At 22.0% G+C, this 18,831-nt stretch overlaps 1 protein-coding gene across 1 annotated transcript; it reads left to right on the top strand. All coding sequences in view use genetic code 6, as the record gives it.

The window, feature by feature from the left end:
* Positions 1–364: 364 nt before the first annotated feature.
* On the top strand, positions 365–15,305 carry TTHERM_00701050 (right-handed beta helix region protein; the record flags this gene model as incomplete). Its single annotated transcript, XM_971724.2, has 19 exons — positions 365–1,094; positions 1,147–1,621; positions 1,920–3,583; positions 4,723–4,814; positions 4,897–5,280; positions 5,351–6,220; positions 6,299–6,389; positions 6,448–7,766; positions 7,878–8,039; positions 8,138–8,157; positions 8,219–8,293; positions 8,355–8,910; positions 8,970–9,410; positions 9,546–9,860; positions 9,917–10,606; positions 10,661–12,395; positions 12,449–12,923; positions 13,343–15,128; positions 15,186–15,305. The coding sequence occupies 19 exons, from the start codon at positions 365–367 to the stop codon at positions 15,303–15,305; spliced, it is 12,000 nt and encodes a 3,999-aa protein (XP_976817.2).
* Positions 15,306–18,831: the final 3,526 nt, after the last annotated feature.

Consider the following 18,831-nt stretch of genomic DNA (forward strand, 5'->3'; position numbering starts at 1 on the left):
AATAATTAGAAATGTTTAATTAGGTTCTGGTAGTATTATAACATTTAAAAAAATTAATTAACTTAAAATATTAAAATTTCAAGCTAAAAGAGATTATGAACTAAGTTAGGATAGTAAAATTTTAACTTATTTTAACCAAGATTAAAGAGACAGTGTTTAATCAAGATATTTAATATATATTTTAGGATCCTATGTAAATTAATTTTTTAATTTTGAAATAGACTCCTACCATAATTTTGGACTTTTAAAATCTGCTTATTTGATGGATGATTTAAGTAATCCGTCCTTTACATACGCAATTTAGATGATAAACATAACAATAAGCAACTGTTTTTGTAATTAAAATTTTGAATTTCTAAATTTGATGACATATGTAATGGATATTGATAATCTAAAAATATAGAATTCCTAATTTTCAATAGACAGTATATCTTTTAAGCCTTAGATTACTGGTGTTATTAGAAATTCTAATTTTAAGAAAATCTAATTACTATAAGGTTCAGTTTTGAATATATTAGGTGGCTTAATAACTATTTCTAATAGCACTTTTGAATCAATCTAATCTGAAACAAGCGCAGCTATTTATTGTTCATAAACTAAGTCTTTATTAATATAATATTCTTAATTTATAAATACCTCATGTAAATATTAAAAGAGCCTATAAAAGTGTTTAGGCGGAGCTCTTTATTTATAGTAAATAAAAACCATAAAAATTATTTTCAGCAATTACTACAATTCTTTTTCTTCTGATTATGGAGGAGCAATCTACATTAATAACTAGAATAATTATTTCTCTTAAATAAATAACACCATTTTTAATAATTGTAAAGTTAAAAATAATTCTGGTGGAGCCATATTTATTTAGCAATCTAAGAATATATCCATTTATAATTCGACTTTTTCTAATAACAGTGCACTTTTAGAAAGAGGTGGCGCTATAGGTTTATACTATTCTGACTTGATAGAGTTGAAAAATTCTATATTTCTTTATAACAAAGCACAAATCGGAGGAGGAATATGGTACGGTCCTAACAATTAAACATTTTTATAAGATGAATTATATTTTAAAAATAATTTATTTGGAAAAAATGAAGGTAAATAAATAATTATCCATTAAATTATTAATTATATTAATTTTTATTATAGTTTTTTTTTATGGGGAAGATATTGGTTCTTATCCAAGAAAAATTTAAAGAGTAACCTCAAAGTCTGAAGAGATAACTAGCAATTAAATTAACTAAATTTAGAGTGGAAATCTTATCAGCGAGGAAATTTATTTTACTTTCTATGACGAATAATAAAAACCACTAAATTTCATTACATCAGAAAAATACCCATAATCTCTTGAAGTTTAAAATGAACTGATTAGTTACTTTCTAAAAGTATAAATAGATAAAAATCCTATGATTCAAATTAAATAAGGATAAACTTTAGAGAGACGAGCTGAGCTTGGCGTGTTTTAGCTCCAAATTTAATTATTGTATAAATAAAATAAAACTCAATTGATTCAGATTTAATCTAATCCTCTTCTTAATGAATATTAATTAATTTACAGTTTAGTACTTAATTTTAGAGATTGCATAAGAGGTGAGATTCAACAGTCATAAAACGGCTTTATTTAGTAATTTATTTTGTTGATTTAATAAATTTATATTTTATCACCTAAATTTTATCAAAAGAGCTAGGAAAAGGTGGTTAGAATATTTTTTTAAATTTTATAAAATAATCAATCAATTATGCTTATATTAATTAATATTATTGCAAACTCAATAAAATTCAGCCAATTTATTTTATCTAACCCTTCCTTTAATTGAAATACTTTCCAAAAATTTTCTAAAATCACCTTAATAAAAGGATGCTTTAATTAATGAGGAATTATGGTAATTATTTTATTAAAAAATAAATTTATATATATATAGGTGTAATCCATGCTAAGAGGGTAAATACTCATTGATTGAACCTAATAAATCTAGCATAGATAATTTAGTATGCTAATCTTGTCCAAGCTAAGCTATTTAATGCTTAAAGGATTCTATAGTATTGAGGGATGGTTTTTGGAGAGAAAGTCTATTTACTGATTAAATTTACTCTTGTTAAACTGATGGATGTTCAGAAACTTAATTAAGAGTTATAGATAGATGTTTAGAAGGCTATATTGGTCCATTATGTGATAGTTGTGACGGATCTAAATAGATTTGGGGAGACTACTATGGCAAAAAGGGAAAGTATTGTATTCTATGCAAATAGCTAAAATATCAATATATTTACTTTACAGTATTTTTAATATGCTATTCAATTTATTTAACCTTATGCGTAGGTGATTTAATAGATTAAAAGATATTTATAATAAAATTAATTTTATTTAGGAAAATAGATTTACTCATTACAAGTAAATCTTGTTCTTAAGGTGAAACAGTCACTTTTTGGATTAAAATCTTTGTACATTACCTTTAGATTTCTTCATTAATTTTCTCTTTTGGAATTTAGTATCCATATGAGCTTAGTGCTCCAGTTAATACTTTTGGAGATCCTACAAATTTTACTTTAACTAGCCTTGATTGTTTATTTCCTCTATCTTAAAATTACCCTATTTGGTTACATCGATTGATAATTTAAATTACAAGCTTAGTAATTTAATATATTCTAGTGAACGTATTGTATTACTTTCTCTATCTCACAAATAGTTATAACAAGGCTTACAAGAAAAAATTCATTAAAACTTGTTTGAAGACTTCTTTTGTTTTTTTTTATTTATTCTATCAACCCTCTATTACTAAAATAATATTTTCTGGAATTTTTTGTAAATAAATTGGTAGTTAGTATAGACTAATTTCAGATTTAAACTAAGAATGCTACACAGATACTCATATTATATTAGTACTTTCAGTAATATTACCACTATGCTTATTTTGGTGCTTGTTAATCCCTTTATTCTTGAATATAAAATTGTAGAGTATAAAATAGCATGTTGATTAAATAAAATAAATAGAATAAGTAATAATATATGGAATTATATATTAAGGATACAAAATTAAATGTTTTAATTGGGAAATAATTAAAATATTCTAAAAACTAATTCTAATGATAGTGATTAATTCTAATTTAAGTGATATTATTAAAATAACTTTCATAATAGTAATACTGCTATTATACACAGTTTATTTAGTTATCAAATAACCACATAAAAATATTAAACTCATGAATTGTGAAAAAATGATGATGGTTTTACTTAATTTTAACTTTTTATTCCTTCTGATGATAATAAAAGAAAGCAATCCATATTATTATGTTTTAATTTTGGGTTACATACTCATATTTTTATGTAATATAATTGCTGTAATATGCTTTATTTATCTTTTGTCTAATTCAATGGTGATTAGATTATGCGATGATTATACTTCTTCAACTAAAGTTAAAAATGCCCTCTATAAGTTATCATAAAGTTTTCCAAAATTGTTTAGACATTTGAAGTTTAGGAAGGTTAATGTATACAGGATACATAAATTATGGAAGCTTATAAAAAAATTCATAAAGAATGAAAATTCTTCAAATCCAAACAAGAAAGATAATATTAAACAACTCAGTTTTAGAGCTTCATCATTCAAAAGCATTTTAATTTCAAATTATAATTTGAGATCAGATCAGACTGATCAAGATTAACAAAATTATTTCTTCTCTTAAACTCAGATTGATGAAAAGGTTAATATGTCATTTAATTATCAAATTTATGTTTAATTTACTTTTTATTTTATTAATAGGTGGATGATATAGCATCGAAATTTAATGACTTAAGCTATAAAGGAGGCACAATAGAAACCTAAAAAATAAACTAATTATAAACATTTAACGAAATTTCTAGTAATATTTTCTAGTAAAAGTGAAAAATAATTTAAAGCTAATTAATTATAAATTATGATCTAATATTTATTGTATTTCTTAAATATTAATTACCTTAAAATTTTCTATTTTCATATAAAGACTATTTATCAATTATAAGTTCCCTACCTAAAAATTAAAGAATTTGGAAATTATTTGTTTTTTAAAATAATTATTACTTTATTTAAATTGGCTCAACATATTATATTTTCAAAAAAAAATATATTTTTTTTTATTTTAAAAATATTTTAAAATTTAAAACCAAAAAACAACTTTTAGCTAAAAATTGTAAGAGCAAATTTAGGAATTAAATTTTGCTTTTCAAGATCAACAAGAATTTAAAACATAGATATTCTAATTATATTTAACTTTAATATATTTAAAACTAAAATAGTTAAACCAACTATTTTCAATTTTTGAACTAAATAAACTATAATTATCTTTAATTATAATTATAATTCTAATTTAATAATATAAATTATAAATGTCAGTAAATTATAGTAAAAATTGATAAGTTGAAAGATAAATTAATTACTAGATAAGTAATAAAATTAACATTATCCATATTAATATTTTCGCTTCCCTTAAAATACGGATAAGTTAATAATACTGTATAGTTATTTAAAAAATGCTGAATGTTTTTATTTAAAGCTTAAATTAAATCATGTACTATGTTTGTTTTTAAGCAATTTTTTAGTTAATATAATTATTATAAAAATTAATTCAAAAAATTTTAAAGTTAGGAAAATTAATAAAAATGTTTATGATAAAAAAACTTCTTTTCGTACAATTACTTTTTAGCGTGATAGTTTACACCTAAGAGCTTAAGCTCAATGATTGCCAAAGTTAAGGAAAATATTACAGCTCAAAGCTATAGTCTTGCGGAGAGTGCTCTAAAGAATGTTAATAGTGTTTTGATAGTTAGAATTGCCTACTATGCTAGCAAAATTAGTACTAAGTAAATAAATGAAAAAACGGAAACTTAATCTGAATTTTAAATAAAATAAATTTATTAAATAGGAATTTAAAGGAAATAGCTGTGCAAGATCTTGTGAGGTAGGATATTATGAAAGCAATTATTTTAGATAGTGTAAATTGTGCAAAGTAAATAATTGCAAAATTTGTAATGACGCACAAATTTGCTTAGAATGTAAATAAGGATGGGTTTTGGATGAAAAAAGGAATACCTGCTAAAATGAAAAATGTATTTCAGAAGAAGGAACATATTACTAAGAGGAAACAGATACATGTAAATATTATTGTAAGGAGGGATATGATGAAAATTCTATGCAATGTATTAAATTTAAAAAACTTGGGGATTATGAAGCTGAAATGATAAGAATAGACCAATAATAAGGCAACATTATATAAATGCAAGCAATTAAAATTGAAGACTAAAATACAGTAAATTTTAAATAAATATATTTATAAATTCAATTCTAATTTATATTTTATTATTTAATTGATAAAAAAGGTTATTGCAATAGACTTATAAAGGGCAGTTTACTATAAATATCCTGAGTTAATCCCATACTTTGAAATAGCCTACAATTAAACTGCTTATTTCGCACATATAAGAGGTAATTATATACTAGTAATATACAGCGATTAAAATAAAATTGCTCGCATTAATGCTTAAACAAAAAAAATAGACTATTACTAACTTGGATAATGCGATAATCCTTTAGTATAATAAAATTATCTGATTTGTCAATACATTCAATATAATGCACTCATTATGATAGATTTAGACAACCCTTTATTTAAAATATTTTAATTTTAGCCATAAGCAAGGATTATTCAAGAAGTATTATCGAATGAAAATAATTTAAGGTAAGCTTTTAATTAGTAAACACCAGCTGAAATTGAAAGTTAATCAAACAAAGAATATAAAAATCAGTCAGTAAATTAAGTAAATAAGCAAAATAGAAATTTATAGGATTTACCTTAAAATTAGGATCAACTAGGTTGTTATATTAATTATCCAAAGCAATTTGATGCTTAACCCAAGCAAATTACTAATGTCTTAAAAAATAGAACTATCCAAATAATTTAAGAATACTCTAAAATAGAAGATACATAACATTTCAATTTTTTTATTTTAGAAGAAATTAGCATGTTGCTCTATTTTGATAAGATATCTCAAAAACTCTATTCTTTAGATAGTAAAAATGTACAAAGTATCATTATGACAATCTAACTTTATAATACAAGCTAAGTTCTATGTTCATAGTACTTTAACAATACAATCCATCTATTGTTAGCTGATTAAAATTATTCAAATGTAGGATATTACTTAACTAGTACATTTGATTCTGGCTATTACTAATTTAATTAAGCAAATGTATTATTTTTTTCTTTATTATTCAAAATAAATCAATTACTAAACACCCCAATTAATTTTGATTTTTTTTAATTTCAGGCAATAAAAATTCAAGATGTGGAGCTTGGCGATTTATAGAATTGCTTATTTTTAGCATAGTTTCAGACATTACTTTTACAAGGCTAAAATGGTAAATAAATATTTTAAATAATAAAACAAAAAATTATTTTTTAATTTATTTAATAAAGGTTATTTGAGAATTAAGACAAGTGAAATATAATAAATTTCAAAAAAAAGTGCATTTTATAAAAATGAATTTATTATTTCAAATACAAATAGCTATATTTTCACTTTTCTTCTAGATAAGGCAAATTATACTATAAACATTTATGAAATTGATGATAGTATATTCAAAATATTTAATTAGTTTAATTTTGATGTATAATAGTATTACTTTAGTGATACTCCTTCTAAATTTACATTCTTATATGATGATCTAGAAAAAAATATTGTTTTGAGCTACAGAAATGAAATGTAACTTATTCGCCTTTTACCAAAATAAGATTAGGTATCTTAAGTATTTAGTAGATATGCTGGAGGAAAAATAAGATAAAATTTTGGTTAAATTATTACCATATTTAATTTAGAAATTGAAGATGGCATATGCATAATTTATTAATTTGGTTTTAATATAATATTTGGAAAGACAACAACATCATCAATAGCAAGATATTTAGATTTCACAATAGAAATTTATGATTAAAAAGATAACTATTTAGTATTAGGAAGTAATTTATAAAAAAAGATTGTTATATTTGATATATACTTACAACAATTTAATGAACTAAATTATGAAATTCAATAATTTTAAAAGTTGTTCATAGCAAAATCCTCTGAATATCTTATAGTAGCCATTTCATTGATGAATGGTACCTTTAATTTATACACAATAAACGGAAAACAAAGTATAAATGGTTATTCTCTTAATTATAATCTACTCTAACAAGGTTATACTCCAACAATATAAAGCTTTTACAATCAGCTATATATAATATCAGATTAATAAACAGTATTAATTTATAAATTACAAGACCAATTGAGCTTTCTTACATCATTTTATTACTCTCAATACTTTCAAGTTGTAGGTCCAAATGTAATCTTTTAATTTTCTAAATGCAAAGAAAACTCTGATACTTATTTAACTGTTTTCAATATATTAAATTAATCGACATATTTTATATTATTCTAAGTGGAAGATATATCCTACCAAAAGATATAAGTGACTTAATACTTGCGTTACGCAAAAATATTATTTTAATCTGGAAGATACAAAGTTAAAATATTTGATATGGGTAATTAATCTTTTATTGAAAAACCTCCATAGACAGATCTTAATAATAGTCTCTTAGTTGATAGATATATTATCTATTTACTAGGCTAATCTTGCTATATTTTTGATATGTAAACTTTAGAGGAAACTTAAGTATCTTTTCCAACTTACCCAAACATATAAAACTATTTCATGATTAGTAACTAACCATATTTCCTAGTCTATTTTCCCAACTTAGTAATTATTATTATATTTTTTCCTATTTAAATTTATTTTAATAATTAAAATTTTATTCTATTTTATATAATTTTTTTTTCTTATATTTTACTAATAAATTTTATTTAATAGGAGAAGAGCTTAGTTTTTAATATCAGTAATTAATAATTCTAGCAAGCAGTAAACGTGGAATAAAGCTAAAACTCAAAATTTGTAATTAAAAACGAAGAAATATTAATATTTGATTAAAATAAAACTCAAAAAATAATACCATATTTTTCTTTAGCTTTAAAAGTAACTTCTCTCTAAATTAATACTTTCAGTTTAATCAAAAACAAATTAGCTGGCATAACCTTTTCAAGGGATAGTTTATAAATTTTAGATTTAAATAGCAAGTCAATAGAAACAATAAGTAAGTTTATATATTTATTTCTTATTTATTTATTAAAACATATTAATTTAATTTTAAAAAGATGCAGATAAATAAATATGGTTTTGGTTTTTCTATAATTAACAGTTCTACTTTATAATTAAAGAAACGGAATAAGGTTATTTGTACAATTAATAGTTTGTATTAATAAAATAATTAGGAAATATTTTATACTAAAGTTTTGATGATAAATCAAATATTTTAGTATTCCAGACTGTAAGTTAAGATACTCTCAATTTTTACTTACTCAACAGCGATGTTTTACTTTCAGTTTAAATAGAAAAGTACCGTTATATGCCTTCATTTTAATTTTATAACTTTGAAGAATATAGCTTAGTCCTTATAACTATGTCAGCCAAAGAAGCATATTTTATTAATTATGAGCAGGGGATCATTTTTAAGTTTGAAAATGGAGGATAGAAAATTAAATTCAGTGATGGATTGTTTATTCAAGATAAGTATATAGTGACATTTGAATACTAATTTATTTATAAATTTTAAATTTAGCAGGGAGATATTAAGCTGATTAAGCAATATTAACCTAGTATAGATTTTTTGGAAATATATAACCAATATTCTAATTAGTTAACCTTGGCTTATAATTTTGAATCAAATCAATTAATATTAGTTAATTTGTAAAAATACATTATGTCCTTTGATTTAGATACTTTTGTTAACGTTTGCTAATAGTAATATTAGCAAGTACTAGGTTTTGTTTATTTTCAAGAATAAAATGTAAATTTTTAATAAAGTTGATTTATTTTAAAAGTTATTTTTTATTATATTTTATTTAGATAGTTATTTCTTTGAAGACCTCTTCTTTTACAATATTATACCTTAATTCTTGCATTGTAAAATCTCAAAATCTGATGGGCATAACATTTACTGCATAACCTCAACTCAATGTATAATACAATCTCAATATTTTTTTGATTAAGACTTCAGACTTACTCGTCTTAGTATCAACAAATGGATTAGAGGTTTATTAATTTAGTACATTAAATTATTTAATAACAAATAACTATAAGTATGATAACAAATACACTCAAATTTAATCATTTATTTTAGAAGACTCAAACGAAATAATATTGACTACTACTGATAACTAAATATAGATTTATGATTTAGCTACAAGTTTATTCTATAACCCGAAATTCTTAGATACATCTTTTGAGAATAATTTTGTTTACTTTAATGAGTTGAATATTGTTTCATATTTAAATTAAAACTCTGGGGTAATAGAAATTAAAAATGTGAAATAATAAAATCTAATAAAATAAATAAAATTAAATACTCCTTATACTATTTAAAAATATAGCTTCTTCTTTCAGAAAGTATCTCAAAGTAAAATAATAGTATTTGTTTCATAGAATGAGTATCACATAGTAGATGTTTAAAACTATAGCTATGATATTTATAAAATATCCTTTAGGTGCTTAAAGGTTAAAAACTAAAACTTTAATATTTTTTGTTTGAATGAAATGTCTCAAATTTACAAGCTTAATTTGGCAAGTTTTAAATTCGATCTAATATTTAATTAAATCTCTGAGTAATCAATAACTGATATTGAAGTACTTTCAGATGACTTCTTAATGATATAGCAAAAAAATAGAACTTTCATTATCTTTTAAATATCCACAAAAAAATAGTCTAAAGAGACTGACTTAATTTCATCTGCACTAAAAGTAAATTATTTTTGAAAAAAGAATTTTTTTAATAATCAATTTTAAATTTTATTTAGATATCAATGGTAAATAATTTGATTGGCATTTAGACAAGATAGAAAATATCTATTTATTTTATTGGTTCTGGAGATTCTTAATAACTGAATATACAATAGATTTATGAGTAAAATAATAAAATGTACATTTAATCATTTACAATAATTAAAACAATTAATTCATATTAACTAATTTACTCTACTTAAGAAACTACTTTTATCTACGATATATTTTAAAATTATTAAATTGGAACAATGAAAAATGCAGCTCAATCCAAGTAAAGAGTATTTACAGATGATAAATTTATCTATATTGTCGGAATATCTAATCTTATTTTATATGATCAAAATACATTGCAAACAATAAACTATTATTCAGTTAACTAATTTGTTTACTCAAGCATTTAAAACGTTATTCATGTTGATGAAGATTATTTTATTTTAATATTAGAATAATAGCTTATTTTAGCAAAAATAAATTTAAAATGTAATAATTTAATTCAGACTTTTAGTAATTTAATCAATGCAGCAATTCTTTAGATAGAAAAAACATATAATTCATAAAAATAGCTTTCAGCTATTTATATATATGGGCACACAGATTCAAACTTATTTAAATTAGAAGTAAGTAAACTAGATAATAATTTAAACTCTAGAGAAGTCAGTTTAGAAGTCTTATACAAAGAGACCTAAATTCAAGCATAATAAATGGTATTTTAATTACATAATATTTTATTTTTTTATATTATTACTTTTAAAATAAAGCATTTCTAAAAGCAAACAGAGGTTTAAAAATAAAATAAAGTTGTTGGATCTTATATTCTATCTTTTGAAAAATAAGAATAATAATAAATTGGGGATATACCTATTTATTATAATTAAATCTTTACAAACTATACTTTGCTTTAAATATAATCTGCTACTAGTATAGTAGACAAAGTAGTAAGCCTTGTCATTAATGATAATAAATTTTCTTAATTGAAGTTTAAAAGAATTTTATTCTTTAATATTGAGCTTTATATTTAGCCAAGCTAAGAATAATTAATCCTAAATCCACTTTAAAAAGTTGAAAAAATAATATTTGATAAAGTCTACTTGAGATTTTTTGACGAATCTCAATCTTTAGTTATAAATGATTGTAAATAACTAATATGGTAAGAAGTAATAATATAAAATCAAACTTTAAGAAGAAAGTATATCCCTCTTTAGATTTAAAATATAGACTAAATAAAAATTGATTAACTATTCGTTGATAATATAAAAACATCTTCAGTAAATGATGGCATTTATTTTATTAACATTACAAGTATTGTAATAGATAGAATTATTGTTAACAACTCAAGTTTTTCTTCAAACCTTTTAAAATTTTATAACTGCTCAAATATTTTAATCAATGAAATAATAATTAAAAACACTTTAATTACTAGAGGTAGCATGTTTTATTTTGAAAAAATTGATATACTAAATATCACTAAATTAAATGCATAACTTGACAAAACATTAAATAAACTTTATAAAGATTAAATTTTCGATAGTTAGGAAAAACAAAATATAAATAGTGATGATCTCAAAATATACTTGCTTACATTAAAAGGGTGTTTTTCAAATTACCTTAGCAATTTTTAAGTAGATTCTTAAATAAATACTGGAATCATAAAGTCCCTTTATTCTTTACAAGACCTAAAAAATCCATCTTTTACATATTTAGTTGTTATGAAAAATATAACTGTAACTAACTTTGTATTTAAGTAAGATTACTAACTTTTTGACTTAATTGGATATATTATTGTGTTTGATAATCTATAAATTATCAATTCTTAGTTTATGATGGATTCTATTTCTATTCGTGCTTCACAAAAAGGAGTTATACAAAATTCATTTTTCAAAGGAATTAATTTGTTTAATGGTTCTATATTTTCTTTATAAGGTCCTGATTTACTATTTAGAAATACAACTTTCCAGAATATTTCTTCTTAATCAACTGCAGCCATATATTGCTTTTAGTCGAATACTTTACAAATATAATAATCAAAATTTATTGATATAAAATGTGAGTCATAAAGTCTTTAATAAAAATGTATGGGTGGATCCCTTAATCTTTAATAAATTAATAATCTCTTTATTAATGGGTATTTTGATAACTCAATTTCTGATAATTATGGAGGAGCAATCTATATCAATAAATAAAATGATTATTCTACATAAATCTAAAGTAGTATCTTTAATAATTGTAAAGCTAAAAATGGTTCTGGAGGAGCTATTTATATTTAAGAATCTGAAAACATAAGTATTTATAATTCAACTTTCTCAAACAATAGTGCTCTGCAAGAAAGAGGAGGGGCTCTTGCACTATTCTATTCAAATTTAATTAGCATGAACAGCTCTACATTCATACATAATTAAGCTTAAATAGGAGGAGGAATATGGTATGGACCTTTCAACTAAACTTTAATGAAGGATTTAAATTTATTAACAAATAATAAATTTTAAGAAAATGAAGGTATAAATTACTATTTTAAACTATTTATTTAATATATTTATTAATAAAAATAGGATTTTTTTATGGGTAAGATATTGGTTCTTAACCGTAATATATATAAAGAATAACTAAGAATTTTGAGTAAATACAAAATAACTAACTAGAAGATATTTAAAGTGGAAATTTGATGGACTAGGGAGTCTATTTTACATTTTTTGATGAATAAAACAAACCTTTTGATTTTATTAAATCTGAATAACACATTTAATCTCTTGAAGTTTAAAATGAGAGATTAAGCTATTTTATGAAAGTCTCTACTGATTAAAATCCTCATATTCTAATTAAAATAGGATAAAATTTAGAAAAAATAAGTTAACTTGGCCTATTTAAACTTCAAATTTCTACATCATATTCTCATAGTAAAGAATAAAAAATTTAAATAAAATCTAATCCTCTAATGAATCAAAGAGAGCTGTTCTATAATTTAACTCTTAAATTTAGAGATTGCTAAAGAGGTGAAATATAATAATCTCATAATGGATTCATAGAGTAATTATTAATTATCTCATTATATAAATATTCAATTAATTTTAATTAATTTCTTTTGAGACTTGTAAATTTTTTTTAAAAAATTTTAAATTATTCTAATAAAATAAAATTATCTTTAAACTTAATTTACACACATTTTTACAAGTTCGCTTTTATTTAATGTTCTAAATTTGTTGAACGTATGTAAAATGCCTATGCTGTGCATAAGTGCAAATAAAAAGAAATAATGTATTCTCTTGTTTCTGATCAGTGATCATAGAAGAGGCAAAGATTTTGAATATTTTATAAAAATTTGCTGTTCTAAATTTTTGTCTGTTTCAAAGACCTAAAATTGAAAACTTACAATATTTTATTATTAGGAAACATTTATAAATAAAACTATATATTCATCTTATTAATAAAATTTAAAAATTATAAAGGTGTAATTAATGTTAAGAAGGCAAATATTCTTTAGTTGAACCAGGCTAAATTAATTAGAATGATTTGATATGCTAATCTTGCCCGTTTTAAGCTATAAAATGCTTTAAAGATGTAATCATACTAAAAGATGGATATTGGAGAGAAAATAATTTGACTGATTAAATATACCAATGTTAGTCTCACGGTTGTTCAGAAACACAAAACGGAGTTTAAGATAGATGCCTAGAGGGATATATTGGGCCTTTGTGCGACACTTGTGATACTTCTAAGTAAGTGTGGGGAGATTATTATGGTAAAAAGGATTCATACTGCTTCAAGTGCAAAGAAATAAAATATTAATACATATTTTTCTCAGTTATTTTGCTAGTATATTCAATTTATCTTGTGATATGTATAGGAGATTTGATAGAATAAAAGGTTTTTATAATAAAATTGCTACTATTTAAGTAAATAGATTTACTTATGACAAGTAAGTCTAGTTCTTAAGGTGAGACAGTGACTTTATGGTTTAAAATATTTATTCATTACATTTAAATTACCTCTCTAATTTTCTCATTCTAGATTAAGTAACCATATGAGCTAAGTGTCCCAGTTAAAGCATTTGGAGATCCTACTAGCTTGACAATAACAAGTATGGATTGTTTGATACATACATCATAAAATTATCCATTTTGGATTCATAGATTGGTTGTCTAAATTATCAATTTTGCAATTTAATATATTGTTGTTATGGCATTTTACTATTTCTTTTATCTTAGAGGAAGTTACCATGCAAATTTAACTAAAAAACTTTGGAATACAGGTCTCTAGACAACTTTTGTATTTTTTTATTTGTTTTATTGGCCTTCAATAGCTAAACTTATTCTTTCAGGATACTTTTGTAGATAGATAGGAGAAAAATATTATTTGATTCAAGATCTTAATTAATAATGCTTTACAAGTTCTCATATAATTCTAGTTCTTTCTTTTGTTACTCCTCTTTGCTTACTGTGGTGTTTATTAATACCATTTTACATAAATAAACAACTATAAAAGATTATATAATATGTAGATAAAATTAAAAATATTTAGTAGATAATAGTTTATGGAATTTTTTACTAAGGCTATAGAATATAATGCTATAATTGGGAAATTATTAAAATCTTTTAAAAATTTATTTTAATGATAGTTATTAACTCTAACTTTAGTGATATAATTAAAATAGCACTTATAATTGTAGTTTTATTGCTTTATACTATATTTTTATCAGTTAAGAAGCCTCATAAAAATATCAAGCTTATGAATTGTGAAAAAATTATGGTAGCTATCTTAAACTTTAATTTTTTATTCCTGTTACTAATCTTAAATGAAAGTGATCCTTCTTACGCTGTATTGGTTACCGGATATATTCTTATTATAATTTGTAATGTCATAGCAATATCCAGTTTTGTCTTACTATTATCTAATTCATTAGTGATAAGATTAAATGATGAGAATTCTACTTCAACAAAAATTAAAAAATTACTTTATAGATTGTGGAAAGCATTTCCATAAGCTCTTAAATTTATAAAGTTTAGGAAAGTCAATCAATACAAAACTCATAAACACTGGAGACATATAAAAAATTTTGTTTACAAGCAAAATACAGGAGATTCTCTAAGCAAAAGTAATATTTTGATAGTTAATTACAAGAATAATAAAAAACCTATACTGTCATCTTTAAATAATCTTAAATCAGATAGAATGGACTAATTAGATTAAGATTAATAAAATTTCATTTTCTCATCTGAACAAATAGATGAAAGGGTAAAGCATTTTGAATTAATAATTAAAATATTGATGTATTTATTTTTTAAACATTAGGTAGAAAACATGGCTACAAAAGGTAATGAAACTAGCTATAAAGGAGGTTTAGGAAGTTAAAAAGAAATTTAGCTTACTACTTTAAACTAAATTTTTAATAGAGATAAAATGTAAAAGTGATTTGTATCTATTTATCTATCTATCTTTACATAAAATAAATTAAAATATTTTTTTGTTTTGTTTTTTATTAAATAAAATTTTTGTTTTTTATTATTACTGAACTTTAAAATAAATTGTTTTTATATTACTTTTAATGTTTCAAGTAAAATATTTTTTCGTTTAAAAAAAAAAATTAAATGTAATAACTTTTTTTTAAAAATTAATTTATTAATTTTTCTTTATAAAAATATATAATAGAAAATTACAAAACTGCCCCGTGGGGCAGTTGATACATTATATATTATATATTTTTATTCAATTAGATTTAATTACTTTTTTGAATTTTCTTATTTCTACTTAGCTTAGCTAAGGTAAACAATTAATTAATCAAAAACAAATGTCTGTAATTAAATGCCATTCACATTCACTAATATAGTCGTTTCCAAAAGACGAAATTTTTGAATGGCATTTTGCTATATTTAGAATATTCCAAATAATTTTAGTGGAATCTAAACACTAACTTTTTTGTTGGCATATTGCTATGATTAAAAATATATTTGCTTAAAAATAACAATTTTTATCTATTTATTTAACATTTCTTAAAGAATATTTAAGACTTTGGTTTTTATTACATTAATCATTTTTGTATGAATTATTATTAGCAATGATTTCGTTTTTTTTGCAAATATTTTGGATTAAAAGTGAAAGAATATAATAAGTTTATTAACAAATAATAAAAAAAACAGTAAAAAAGAAATAACAAAAATAATTAAGATGATATTTAAAAATTCGATTTTTGTAATACTTATTTATCTTGTTCAGTAAATTTAAAATCAAAGTTTAGGATTTAAAGACTGCTTAAGTTAGAGTTAATATTACAATGCTTAGCTTAATAAATGTGATTAATGCTCTAAAAATTGTCAATATTGCTTTGATGATGTAAGATGCTTATTTTGCTAACCATAGTCTTATCTAGTAAATATTAAATATATTTTTAAAAATATATAACTTAATAAATCAAACATAGGAGGGAACTAGTTGTGTAAGCTAATGTCAAATTAATCAATTTGAAAGTCATTACTTAAGGGAATGCAAATAATGTAAAGTTAACAATTGCTTGATTTGTGAAGATGCTTTTACTTGCAAAAAGTGCAAAGAGGGATATATTCTTAATGATCAAGGTTCAATATGCTAAAATATTAAATGTAGAAATAATGATGATGTATATTATTAAGAAGACATAGATTCTTGTCAACTTTATTGCAATGAAGGGTATAATTAAAACTCTAGATAATGCATCCGTTTTATGAAAATAGGTCAAATTGATATTGAAATGTTTAGGATAGATAATAGAAAAGATCTGGACATTTAATAAATTAAAATTATTTAAATAGATGGCTTGTAATCTGTAAAGACTTTTATACATTAAAAATATCATTAAATTATTTATTCTTTAACTAAACTAAATAGGTGATTGCATTAGACAATGAAAGAATAATTTACTATACATATCCTGACTTAATACCATATTTTGAAATAAGTTATAATTCAACTGCTTATTTTATTTACTTAAGAAAAAGCTTCGTTTTTATTATATTTGAAGACCAAATTACTTTAGCTCGTATTAACTATTAAACTAGAAGTATAGATTATTTTAAGCTGCAATATTGCGATGGTCCAATTGCACAATAAAATTTTATTATTTGCGGAAATGAAATATCATTCAATATAATAGATTTAGATAAATCATAGATTTAAGTCTTCTAATTTTAATAAAAAAATAGATTATTAAATCTAAATTCAATTAATAAATATGAAAATCAATAAGGAGATGAAGATATTTTTACTGATATATATGCGATGAATAAAAATCATTTAATAGAAAAGGAAGAAGAGAGGAAACAAATAAGAATTTTATAAAATTTTCCTTAAAATATTGATAATTTTGGTTGTAATACCTATCTTCCAAGCCAGCTCGATTATTAGCCTAAATAGATAAATAATATCCTTAAGGTTGTTAACAATACTTTAAAATAAAAGTAAATTTAAAAATAAAATGTTAATTAAATAAATATAATTTTTATTTTGAAGGAAATCAATATTTTATTATTATTTGATATGCGATATTCATATCTCTATTCTATTAACCAAAATAATATAAATGATTAAGATTTGCTTTTTAAATTTTAGAATGTAAGCAATATTATATGCGCATATTCATATAATAATAATATTTAATTAGTACTATCTGACTAAAGTAATCAGTAAGTAGTATTCTTTTTAACTAGTAATTTAGTTTAAGGCAAGTACACATTTAATTAAAAAGAGGTAATTATTTATTTTCTATACAAAATAGTCAATCATACTAATTTTACTGATTCTTCTAATAAAACTCTAATTTTTAAATTTAGGCAACTCAAGTTTAATATAAAGAGATAGGTAATATTGAAGATTGTAAATATTTATCTTAATCATAAAGATTAATATTGTAAGGATTAAATGGTAAAAATTATTTTATTTTTAAAAATATATTATAATAATTTTTTTTAAGGTTATATGATGGTTAAGATGATTAAATAAAATTAAGTAATTAGAGAGGATTATTATTTAAATGAAAAATTCATAATTAGTAGCAATTAATATGTCTTTACAATTAAAACAGACTAATTAAATCTTAGTATTTAAATTTATAAGCATGACACAGAAAAGTATGAAATTTTCAGATAGCATATTTTATTAAGATCAATGTACAGTTTCAGCTTTCTACCCTCAAAGCTTACATTTCAGTATGATGATTTATAAAAAAATTATATAATTTCAAACAGAAATGAAATTTAACTCTTTCATCTCTTTCCTAGCTAAGATTAACAAATTTAATTTTTTAGCAGATATGGAAGTGGTAGAATAAGAAATAATTTTGGCAAAATATTAAAAATATATCCTTTGAAAATTGATGAAGGAATATGCATAATATATGAATACGGTTTTAATATAATATTTGATTAGAACAAAAAGCAATCCATATATAGATATGTAGATTTCTAAATTAATATCTTTAATTTAATAGATAACTATTTAACTATAGGAAATAATTTTAAATAAACATGCTTGATATTTGATATATATTTGCAAGTGTTTCAATAATTCACTTCAGATTCCCCTTTTTAATATCTATTCTTAAAAAGCACAAGTTAATTTACTGTAATAGTAATTCATTTATAAGATAATTCTTTTAATTTATATACATTGAATGGACTGTAAGGAATTAAAGGTTATCGTTTTAATTATAATTTATATATTGATTAAAATAATACAACTATATAAAGTCCTATACAAAGCTATAATGATTTGCTTTATATTAACTCAGAATAGAATACTGTATTGATTTATCAATTAGAGTAAGATAAACTAATATTAGTTGGTTCATTTTATTCTTCTTTGTTTTACTAGGTAGTAAACGAAACTAGTATTTTTACATACAATCGTTGTAAAGAAGATTCTGGTATTTATCTAACTATGTATGACATTAAAAAATAGACTACTGAAT

Source organism: Tetrahymena thermophila (assembly GCF_000189635.1).
Source record: "Tetrahymena thermophila SB210 genomic scaffold scf_8254820, whole genome shotgun sequence".
In the NCBI taxonomy this organism is placed as follows: domain Eukaryota; phylum Ciliophora; class Oligohymenophorea; order Hymenostomatida; family Tetrahymenidae; genus Tetrahymena; species Tetrahymena thermophila.